Source organism: Pieris napi, chromosome 8, assembly GCF_905475465.1.
Source record: "Pieris napi chromosome 8, ilPieNapi1.2, whole genome shotgun sequence".
Classification (NCBI taxonomy): domain Eukaryota; kingdom Metazoa; phylum Arthropoda; class Insecta; order Lepidoptera; family Pieridae; genus Pieris; species Pieris napi.
Window position 1 is genome coordinate 6,130,019 of NC_062241.1, and position 12,655 is coordinate 6,142,673.

Genomic DNA, 12,655 nt, shown 5'->3' on the forward strand with positions numbered 1-12,655 from the left:
TTTTAGAAAAACGGTTCACCTAAAGGGCCATCCCTGCAACTTCCCGCTAATGCCATTCCTGGGCGCTTAAAATTGATATTTTGAGCTCGCTGAGTTCAAAGAAATAACATTTCTATGCATTTGAGCTCTCCCAGCTCGAAAGTCTGATAGAAGTTTCATAGAACACTATTTTTGGAATTTTCAAACCGCAATAACTTTTGAATGGATCAAGCAATTTTCACGCGGTTGGCGGCATTCGACGCAGTTTTATCATCCTCATAAATAATTTTGCAATTTTAATTGATCGAACCACAAATTTCGGAGTAATCCCGAAAAAACACTTTTTCGGGTTTCTTTCGTGTACGATATCTCTCGAACGAATCAACCGCTTTTGACCAGCTTGGTGGCGATCGACGTGGTTTTTCAAGCTCAAAGGCGGATTAGTTTTTGAAGTTGATCGATAAAGAAACCACTTTAAAAAAAAATATTTCTTATTTTTTTAAGATTTTTCAAAATTTCTCAAAATCTATCGGTCCGAATCGGTTCAAATTCACAGGAAATGTAATTTTGAGGGAAATATTTAGAACGCCGTTTAGTAGATTCCGATCGCTTTAAGGAAATGTAGGCATCACGCAGCTGCACGCATTTAACTTTATCGACGAATTTTTGTTATTTCGGCTTGCGGAAATCGTCAGATTATATATTTTTCATTATTCTTGAATTATTTCCTTCAAAATAAAAAAAAAATTAGCTACGCTCGAGAATGTCGAGATGACGTTTTTTTTTTACAACTTTGTTGCCCTCCCCTTTTTTTCCGTCACTCTCAAATTGTCAGATTAGTGGAATATACACTTTTTAGGATGTAATTAACTCACCCTACCTTAATCTGACGCGCTCGGGAATTTCTGATGGTCAATTTTTTTTTACTAAACTGATCCTTTCTCCTTCACGTGCGGCTTTATATATGGGCCTCATATTTTGTGGAGGTACTTAACCGGGTACAAGGTATCCCCCTATATATTAATCTGCCGCGCTTTAGTAAATCCCGAAATCCCCTCTTGGGCTCCCCTACCACAATGAATTTAAGATGCTTGTGCGAATGTCATGTGAGTGGAGTTGGATAATTTATTTTTAAACGCAAGTGCATTCTGATAATTCTGATACAAAACAATTATTATTTTACTCAAAATCGATTGTAGCACCTTCAAGTAAAACACATTTATAATGTTAATTAGGCGTTAATGGACCCGAGTAATTCTATTGAAATACAAATAAGTCCTAGGTCATCTTTAATTTTCGTCTAATTAAAATTTCACCATTTCTACACTTGAAAAGAAAGCATTTTTATGATATTTAATAAGTTTTAAAAGTCTCATATAATTTTCTATAATAAGATAAATTCAATTTAATTCATATTACTTATTTTGATTGAATAGACAAAGAATTTGAAAGGAAATGAGAAATAACTACCTATTCAGAAACGCTGTAACATTTTGTACATATTTTTTTGTATTTACGTAATATAAATAATACATACGTGTGGTAACAATTGAAAATTATTATCGTTCGATTGTTTGTTCCTGAATATTTATGACGTGCGTGAGCTATTTGTTCAAATTAGGTGTGTATGACATGTCATCGGACGAATATTGCTGTATTGATGTATAAAAATCCCTTGAAAAACAAAACTAAAAAAAACGGCAATTTGTCTTCATCAATATTAAAAGAAGTATTGTGGAAAATTACTCACCAAATAAGGGAATGACGCACAAACTTCTTCAAAGAATTTAGAAATACGATACGTTCTTATTTCTAATCTTTTCGTAATTAAGAAGTTTATATAACGGAGTAGAAAAATTTAGATACCTACAATTGAATATTTAGTTAGTGTATACCTAATAAATATTTCTTTTTGGTTTTAAGAACTAGGGTAAGATACTTGAATTTTAGCAAGTTTTATGATTTTTTTGAGAACTCTACCATTTAAGAGGTAAAGTTAAGTGCTTAATTTTTATTTATTTTTTATTTTTAGGCAATTAGAAAGTCATTTACCCTTTAGTTAATCACATTAAATCACTAAAAACAAGAAATCAATGGTGCTCATAAAATGCTTGTCTCGTGAAATGCTCTGTGACTTTTAATGAAAACCTCTAACATTTGGCTTAAGCTGTTGCTTTACGAATGTAACTCCTTACGTTTTCATATATGTATATAATTAGAGTACCCTAATGTGTCCAATACTATTGTAGGTGTAATTGACAAGGAATTTTATATCGATGTTAATAAGATGACTATAGAATGGGATTAACCCTAATGAGAAGAAAGAAAGTTGCCAACGCAAGCATGTCTACGCCATTACGTAACACCCACATACTCACAGAATTGATTTTTGTTACCCTCGGAAAAGCCTACAGCGCATGCGTTAATAGCCCGACCAATACATACACAAAAATACATTCACACATGCGCTTTCGCTATATATAACAAATTAAGCGAAAATGGCATTTATTTATACCTTAGTACGGATCATTTTGGAATGAATTCAGAAGTGGTATTTTTAGTCCATTCGTACCTATTAAGGAAAGTACAGACGCGCCCTCTCCCATACAAATCGGTAAACCCTGTCGCGGAAGGTTTTCTCTTTAGTCTAAATTTTCTGAAAATCGCACGTTTTATCATTCATCAGCGTTAACTCAGATTAAAAATCATATATATATGTGAAATAGTGTAAAAGCAGATATAAAGGGGTAGGTTTTATTTTGAGTTGCTATAAATAGCCTGAGACAATTTCCTAGTGGGAATCGAGTGCCCCATTCATAAAGTACATTCATTTGGGAAGACACGGTCGGAGAGGGGAAAATTTTCAAGTTGCAGTGAATGGATTTTTAATCAATACTCGTGGAATCCGGTTACAAGACTTCTTGAAGTAAGGATTTTCTTATCGACGAGAAAGCAGTAATTTAAAGAAAATGTAAGTATACTATTTATGTACTACTAGAATACTTATTGATAATTCACTACTGACCTATCTGTAGTCACTACTTATAATATTTATCATACTTTGGCTGGATTATACACGTTAGTGACATACTTTACAGAGAAGCTCTGCATTTTAGCTTGGTTATCATCATCGCCCAATGGCGTTCCATCCGAAAAGGAATGACGACACCATGATCTATTTGACTGACTAGTGACTATTATCATTTTCGCTTGACTAAATAACTATAATGTAGCTAAATTGTATATCAACTAGAAAAAGCATTTTCTATCGAAGTATTACATTTCAATCTAAATTATAAAGCTTCCTAGGCCCATTTTCTACCAAATGGTATAACTCTTATAAGTGTTATTTCATACTTCGATACAATGATTTATATGTACTCTTCTAGCAATATGCTTCAGTTTCAGAATTACAGACACGTTTTAATCGTGTCACTCGACATCATATATTATATATAACTATACAATACATTTATAACCTTACAGAGGTCTACTCATTGTATTTGTAGATATCGGGATGGGTTAAAAAAATACCGCGTTCCCAAATTTGAATACCAACAAAAGAAAATAATCGAAACCTTTATCATAGCGACATAATATCAAGTGACAAAACAGAAAGAGTTATATTTTAACCCTTTAGGTAATTAGATCGTAACTCCAGCTCACCTTTAAGGAAAACACGATTGGGAAACCGGCCTTTCTTAGAATAACGGCGTGTGTCATCCGCTGCACTGTCCAACCTTTTATTAGTATTTTTCATATTCTGGGTAGAATTGGCGTTTGACTAACTGAAGGTGTGATACTCAAAAACCTCGGGTGCTTTTCACACTCCCAAACTCAGAGGCTTCTGACACCTTGACAATCTACTACAATAATAAAAGGCTGTCGATGATGATGAAACCTATATTAACAAGCTTTTCATATAAAATTTCTAACATTAAACTGTTAATATATGAGTTTATTCAGGCTACATACAAAAACCATTTTATCGGAGAAAAGTAATGAGGACATAGGGGTAGACTTCGATATTATCAAGCTTAACGGGTGATTAACACAATCGAATCTATAGATCTGTAAGTTCAAACGAAACCAATTAAATATAAATTCTACAAATGCAATACTATGGGTACGCTCATATTATTATCTGAATAGTAGATTTTTTCTTATATAACATATCAGTTTAAAATATTATAGTACAAATGTATTAATATTGTATAAAAACAATTATTAAAGCGGTTTCGCGGTTTGAGATTGAAAATAAAATAAAAGACTGGCGGAGAGTATATTGCCAGTTCTTCTCTTCCGTTCTACGCCCTTGATTTGAGAAGTGGCAGTAAATGTAAAATTAGAATTATTTCATGTATATTTATTTTTCGACGTACATAAGTGTACATTTATTACCTGAAATGTTGTACCTATGTTATATGAAAAAATGATTTTTGAATTTAAAGTTGAGATTGGTGACATCGTTTGGTTACTGAAATGATATTTTAAAGATGTCAGTCTAAATTGTTTGAGAATCTAATGATTCTAGGTTGTTAAAGTATACATATTCAAAAAATAACACTTAAACTGAAGCCCAAGCAAGCATTTCTTAAGATTGTAAACTTCATGACCATGTAAAAAGAAAATCTAGAACGCAAATTAATATCTCTCTAGCTACTCGTGACCTTTCACCGTATGACGTAGAAAAACGAAACCTGATATCCGTCATAAAATGGTGAGCTTCACATTTATTTATATACATGAAAATACTTGCTAATTGCCGAATTTCATCTTTCTATTGCCATACTATATTAATCTTAAAACGACAGTAAAAAGCAAAAATATTCTGAATTATTTTATATCTTTAATATTACTCATCATAAGTAACAATTTTTGCTTACCATACTGGACGACACCCAGCCCAGCTTTATTTTACCCATCACTTGTATCACATACTCACAAAACCGACCCTAATTGTGTGACCAAATCATTAGTTACCCTTCACCTCTACTCAGCGACCTTTAAGGCTGATATTTACCTATTTCACCTTATTAACCTTAACATGTCTTACGTGGGCAGTAAGGTAATACAAATTTACTAATAATGTGTTCGCCCACGGATTCATTGTCTCGAGTCACTAGTCCTCTTAATATTAATTTACCACCACTTAGTAGTTTAATTGTACAAATGCCTGAGCTTACTTTTGATTCACTTGACTTACTAAATAAATAACCTATAGCCCCTAGATGGGGGAAGGGGGCGTCCACAATATATCTCCATCGTGTTCAGTCTTGAGCCCCGTATTTCACCTCACTCCAAGTCTTTCCGGCTCTCTTTGCCTCATCTGTAGGGTGCCAGATTAGCTTGGGACGGTCCTTGCGGTTTCCAATCAAGCGCCTGCTTGGGGATATGATTGGAATCTCTTCGGTGTGTATGGCCAATCCATTTCCACTTGCGTCACTTACTAGTTTACTTTTGATATGTTTCAATTTTAAAACTAGGGCTAATCCTATCAACACCACGGTCTAATCACAGACGACATAGCGACGAAGCTGATAACATATACTACGTATATACATACACAATATAAACATACCAAATTGTGGTCGAAGGACACTATCAGTGCAAATTGAGTACAAAGATAATAAAAACCGAAAAATATTTTATTGTTAGGACACTATTTTGCGCGAGAGTGGGATTTCAGTTTTAAATGTATGTATAACTTACACAGTTGTTTTATGACATTTACTCTAATACATCTAAAGTGGCGACGGTAAAATGCACTTTGTACTAAGATAGTAAATTAGTTCCAATTAGAAGTTAATGATAGCAAGCGAGCTACGTATCATAAATATATTTTTACTAGCAGACCGGCCAAGCGTAGCTGTGGCTAAGGTTTTCGTTATATTACATAGTAGTAAACTATTCAAGGGAAACGGTAGGAGAACACAAATCATGGGGACCACCATGCTTTTTTGGTGGTTATGCCATTAAATTGTAGCTTGTGTGAAACGTTGGTACTTTCAACACAGCGCCATCTGTTATGATATTTAAATAATTAACAAATAATTTGCAATAAAATAATTTTGCGGGTATAAATTGAGATGTAAGCTGTCCTATCTTTTAAGTTAGATCAAACCGCACACGGTGTCCAAATTTGATTGAAAATGGTTTAGTAGTTTCGGAGTCCATAGCGGACAAACAACGTGACGCGTAATTTATATATATTAAGATATTTTTTTATAAATAAATTATTTTAATAATAATGCAGATGTCATTTCCAATAAATGTATAACTAAATATTTAATCACAGGCATTGTAATATAACATTTTGGAAACACTTCTCCATTGTGAACAAAATCCCCGCAGAATACTTAATTATTTTAATTTAATTCGTAATTACGAATAATCTTCGTTATAGGGCAACGACGGAGGGTGGTTTAGCTCCAAGCAGCGATGACATGCCAGTGGGCGGACCCAAGACGCCCCAACAGATTGCTGCCCAGCGCCGTCTTCAACAGACACAGGCGCAAGTCGATGAGGTATATTGCTTCAAACCATGTCATGAACATTTCATATGCCCATTCCCCTTCATATCCAACATTTTAAATATCAATCATCACATTAAATGTTGAAAAATGTTACCGTTTTAGTTACACACAAGAATTAACTAGACTAATTACTAGATTCTTTAGTTAATATTAGATTTTCTTTAGACTTCATTATTTTATTGACTACAATAATAATATACTATATACAAAATGTATGTTATTGTACTTATTTATTTTGTCCAGGTGGTGGATATTATGAAAACAAACGTCGAAAAGGTGCTGGAGAGAGATCAGAAGCTTTCAGAACTTGATGACCGAGCAGGTACAACTATAATACCAATATGACAATACATTTAGTCCAAGCATAAAAAAAAATTGAGTCTTTCTAAAACAGGAACATAGTTGTCATCGTCTCATACATTTGCAAAATATAAAATCAGACAAGACTTGTTTTCGAAATGGGTACCAAGTTCTATAGATTATATAAGAATTACTTTTATAAAAAATACTGTTATGTACTCAATTTAATTTTCAGGCCAAATAGTCTGGGTTTCATAATGAACTCAGTTTTAAATGCGTTCTTTACTAATATACAACACACTGCACCGTACAGCCATCAACATTTTCAATGTCTTGACAAACTTCGAGGAAGTTTAACATTGTTACTTACTACTAAACTTCTTAATTTCAGATGCACTGCAACAAGGCGCTTCACAGTTTGAACAACAAGCTGGCAAGCTGAAGAGCAAATTTTGGTTGCAGAACTTAAAAGTAATGTCATTTTAAATTATGTATTAATTAAAAATTTGTCGGCTCATTGGTCTAGTGGTTAGTACCCCTGACTGCGCATCCATGGGTCCCGGGTTCGATCCCCGGCTGAGACGAACATCGATGTGATGAGCATTTGGTGTTGTGCTTAGGTCTTGGGTGTTTAAATATGTATTTATATGTCTATCTATCTATAATATGTATGTATATCCGTTGCCTATTACCCATAACACAAGCTTCACCAGCTTAGCGTGGGACTTGGTCAATTGGTGTGAATTGTCCAATCATAAAAATAAAAAAAAATTATCGTCCTAACAAAATTAAAAAAAAATCTCGCTCAATAAATTATAATAGGACAATATTAAAAGTTATTTTATAATTTCAGATGATGATAATCGCAGCTGTCATTGGAATTATAATTTTGGCTCTAATCATTGGTAAGTAATAAAATAATTTCACGACTGCACTCTAGATTGTCGCTCTATGTTGTTAACAAACAAATTTTTAGACTAATCATGCTATTATTTTTTCTTAAATTTTCAGCCAACTTTGTGTGAACAAGTTTCGGTAACCGAAGTTTAATTTAGAAGTTACTTGTTATATTATGAATAGATATAATGCAGTATGTTGTTTTTTATTAATATTTTGATATTAAGCCTGTTTGGTAAGTGGGCCTCGTTGTGTCGTTGTTACTTACCTTACATACCCTGAAACGTATAAACATACATTTAAAAGTACATAATACATTTTCATTATATAAACGAGACAAACACTCAAATGGTATGACTTTCACAGATGTACAACTTCACATATTAAATAGACAAACCACATTATTCATATAGTATATCTAAAGTCGGATATAAATTTGCTTCAGAGTATGTATTGGTCTACATGTTGGCTTTCTCTGTTCTGTCTCTTGTCTATCAGATAAGAGTGTCTAAAATCGTTCTTATAGAACAACTGTGATTTAACTATGTACAAGACAACTTTTAAAAATATTAGAAATACTAAAAACTAAAGTTAATGGACACTACATACACGACAAAAATTAATATAATGTTTAAAATAAACATATTTATTTTCAAACAATATAAAAACAAAAATAATTGTTATATTTAAATCACACAGCTGCTTTTAAAAACATGTTTTCTTGTGTAAAATGTCTATAATCTATCTTTATGTACTACCATCGTGACGTGATAATTAGGGCATTCCCAATTGATCCAATCTTCATTCTTCTGAGTGCTTGCCCCCGTTAGCAATATGCCTGCTTTCCGATAACCCAGAAATGCATAGCTGAAAACCTCATTAAACTAAAATAATCTGTAGAAAAATTGGTAAAGTGTGCTTATAGATTGTAAAGATTAAAAATTTGTAATACAATCATTGCTGTTTATACAATTGTCGCGCCACAGGGGCAAAATATAGTCGTTGCTGACGTAAACTAATAGCTTGTTATTTGCTGAAAAATCCCTACAGAGAATAAAAACATCATAACCCTTTTTGTGAAATTTTAAACAGTGTTCTAATCTTTGATTTATTTTTTAGGTCTGTAAACATCTTTTGTGGCTAACCGAGGTATGGCGTTTCTTATATTATTTATGACGATAAAGTTTTAACGAAGTAGCAATTGTTAGTTGTGATAGTAATATATTTTGCGAGTGTGGAGAAGATATTGGTAACCTCGACCATATTTTCTTTTCTTGTTCCCAATATGACCGCGCACCTCCTTTCTGAATTCTTCACAATTACTTCATGTTCCGTTTTCGACTAAAATCTCCTGCCTTTTGCTTTATCCTTTATTGTATTATAATGTATTATCTTCTTTCATAATCAATAATAATATTAAGATGTAATAATATGTTTTTTAGTTTTTAACCAGCTTATCCCTTTATTTTCTTTTGATGTCTTTGTTTTTTTTTTCGCGTGTAGTTTCCCAACCTTTTACTTGAAACTGGCATAAAGTTAAAACTATTGCCATAATATATAAAAAGTTGTTAGTTGTTTATGACTCAAAAAAACTACTGAACAGATTTTCGAGAATACAATAATTTATATAGAGGGAAAGGTTTAAAAAACAATACTGAAATTATATATTTTACAGGTCTCGCCTTCGCTGCTTTTCGGTCCCGGCTACAATTAACCCGAATAATAATTTTATCGTTCTATATAGATTAGTGTTGTTGAATGTTTTCGTAATTATATAAAAATGAAACAGTATAATATCGAAATATTGAGGCTAAATATCTTAGAATTTGTAAATTTTTGAGATCACTTATCTTACCGACTCTGTCACTATTTTGCCATAAGTAATGTTTTAATAGAATATTTTTAGAAGATCTTTCTTTATTAACATTTACTGTTGAATAGCGAAAATTTCCGCTGGCCCTTACAATAAGGCTTATCAAAAATATACCATATCAAGATATTTTCTAATTGTGTTCAACAATATAAATATTTTTATTAATTTTGCTTTTTATACTTGGACCAAATTTTTTAAAACTTGTTATCCCTAGAGACCTGTTAATGTTGTTTTAGAGACCGTGTTACAAAGTAGAATTTAATTTTCTAAAATTTAATTTTCGACACTTATTCAACGCAAAGATTTGTCCTTTAAATCGCTTAAAGTTTGTCATGCTATTTACACCTATATGTTTTTTAATATATAAAAAATGTGTTATGGGAAGCTGCACAGCACCTTGAGCGGTTTTGTAACTTGTTAAAAATGTATACCTATTAGCCGTTTCACAATGTAACCATTTAAACTTAGTTACATAGATTTGAAACGAAGTTTTATACCTAATAAAATTATTGTTAAATATATTACAATTTGTATAGATGTGTCACAATATACCTTCTTATAAGGGTTTATTACTGGCCAGTTCGTGTATTTAAAAAAATCTGTGTGTTTAAAACATGTGAGAAATTGATGTAGATTTTTAACTGCTTTCTAGTTAGATATTGCTAATTCTGTTGTACATAAATCTGATATAGACTTAACAATTCATATATTTGTTGTATTTCTTTCGTTATGCCTAGAAATCTTTTCTGTACATCAGAATTGTACCACGTATGTTTTTTTGTTTTAAAAAAGTATGTGCTTAATTTTCCGTTTCAAATAAAGGATTTATATTTTTTTTCGTAAGATTATTTTATATTCATAAAGATTATATCTAATGATGGTCTATAGTTACAATACAAAATATTTCATATTGATGTCGTAAATTCATCACCTAGTAGGATTTAAATAGAAAATTATAGCGTGTAAATAAAATATATTAGAGTAATGTTTCAGAGGTTTGAAAATTTTTAGAAAAACTACATTAACCGATAAGTATAACCAATTGGTGTTTTAATGATTATCATAAATAAATGTTTGATTTAGATTATAGAATCATGTTAAACAACTAAATTCATCTTATTAACGCGTCCTTTACTGTTTTATAAAATTTCAAATTTAGAACATGATGAAGTGAACAATATTTAATAATTAAAATGTAAACTATGAAAGTTAGCTCTGAATGTTGTTAATATAATTTGGAAATCGAACTTGCTATACTAGTATAATGTTTACTATCTGTGATGAGCCCACAGAGAACATTATATTATACGTATATATTTAATATAATTTTTGCTTATGTTACATTCGGACGCGTTTATAACATGAAACACTCTTTCACTGTAAGGTAAAAGAAATACACCAGAGTCTCATGAGATAAATATATTAAAGTACCTTTAATCATAGATAACATAAATATTCATTATAAGGAAAATAATATTTGAAGCGTAATAATTTAATAGATAACGTAGTGAATTTGATTTGAGACCTACGATATTGTGTACATATTATAATTGAGTGATTTATTAATTATTTTATTATTAATATAGTTTTATTACAAAATGTTATGTTAATACAAAAACAGATACCTTAAACGATTATAATACATCATTTATTATTTAAAAAAATGTTTACGAAGAATATTATATTAGTAACAAATGAGACTATAATAATTATCCCATTATTTGTTAATACCCATTTTTTTAATAAGTAGGTATCTCATTTTTATTTTAAACAAAAAAAAGAATGTCTAAGTATAATATAGCACTTGATGTTACAATTTATTAATATTATCGTAATGGGATATTAATTATTTAATTTGAAACCTGCCTAGCTGTTGTGCGAGTTAAAACCATTGAATAGTTCATAGTTAAATTACTTACATAATCAATACTAACTTATTGAAAATATAGGGAAACTTAATGTATCTATAGCATTATTTTATGTAAAAGTATTGCTTCAATAAAAAGCGAATTTAAATACTAAACTCGTTTTATTTAAAACAAATTATTGAATACTGTAATGGAAAATTGCGAGTCGATTTTTTAGAGATAGAGGCTTACATACATTCCCTGTATACATTACTACCTTTTGACATATTTCGTTTTATTTCTGAAAAAATCTTACTATTAACTAAATTACTCGAATAAAATTGAATTTGGATTCGAAATTCCACATTTACTAAGCACTAAGCAAGCTTCCTAAAGAAAGATAAATTTATTTCCGTCATATAAAAAAGCAATTTCCGCAATTAGTTTTAGAAATTATAAAATATTACAAATACTGATATAAATGTTACTATGTTTTCAATGTTCAATACAAAATATTATGCTTAATAGATACTAATCTATCCGCCACAATATTAATAAGCATAAAATATATACATAGTTACGTTATTTTAGATTTTTATCTGGCACTTGTATTCATTTTATTAATTAATAACTTTTTGTCAGATTTGTTTCCTGGCACATATTATATATTCCCGATATATTAACATAAAAATCTAGTATAACTTAAGATTAATACTAAGTAGTAATTTAATTTACATTTCATAATTACTTAAAATAATTTAACGATAAAGATAGATAGATAAAGTTGAACAGCATTCGCAAAACGTCTTTATACAATAGAGACTTTCCATGTATTTTATGTAAGTTGACGATTTTTTAACCTAATAAATAGAAGTGAATGAGTCGACGAGAGCCTCGATCTCACGGAGTGTCAGGCTCCCGATAAGTACACCCGTTGCAGTGTAAAATATATCGTATAAATACATTTTACAATATGTAAATTGTAAGTCTTGGTATTGATGCGTTTTAAATACAATATGAAGCCTCAAGCCGGTTAAAAAATGAAATAATACCTAAGTTTAACAAGTCCCACTAGACTGTTTTAGTTTTCATGGATAAGGGCTCTAGTCTGTGTACCGTACTCTGTATTTCTGACGGATTCTGGCGGGAACCTTGAAAAAGCGCGGTTGTCTTTAAACTTTAATTTTTTTCTATGAATAGTGATTTTTTTATAGTTAAAGTGA

The 12,655-nt window shown here is 30.9% G+C and overlaps 1 protein-coding gene across 2 annotated transcripts; it reads left to right on the forward strand.

The window, feature by feature from the left end:
• The first annotated feature begins 2,567 nt into the window (after positions 1 to 2,567).
• Positions 2,568 to 11,603, forward strand: LOC125051811 (vesicle-associated membrane protein 2-like). Of its 2 annotated transcripts, XM_047652382.1 has the most exons (8): positions 2,568 to 2,950; positions 6,386 to 6,506; positions 6,759 to 6,837; positions 7,207 to 7,286; positions 7,669 to 7,720; positions 7,827 to 7,905; positions 8,832 to 8,861; positions 9,388 to 11,603. In XM_047652382.1, coding segments are annotated over exons 1-6 (348 nt in total). In that variant the 5' UTR covers positions 2,568 to 2,948; the 3' UTR covers positions 7,841 to 7,905; positions 8,832 to 8,861; positions 9,388 to 11,603. The 2 variants fall into 2 exon arrangements, with proteins under 2 accessions (XP_047508338.1, XP_047508340.1); XM_047652384.1 differs by lacking the exon at positions 7,827 to 7,905 and having other exon boundaries at positions 2,569 to 2,950.
• The last annotated feature ends 1,052 nt before the right edge of the window (positions 11,604 to 12,655 follow it).

Coding starts and splice junctions, on each gene's coding strand:
- LOC125051811 (XM_047652382.1), top strand. Junction 6,507..6,758: donor CACAGGCGCAAGTCGATGAG/GTATATTGCTTC, acceptor TATTTTGTCCAG/GTGGTGGATATTATGAAAAC. Junction 7,287..7,668: donor TTTGGTTGCAGAACTTAAAA/GTAATGTCATTT, acceptor TTATAATTTCAG/ATGATGATAATCGCAGCTGT.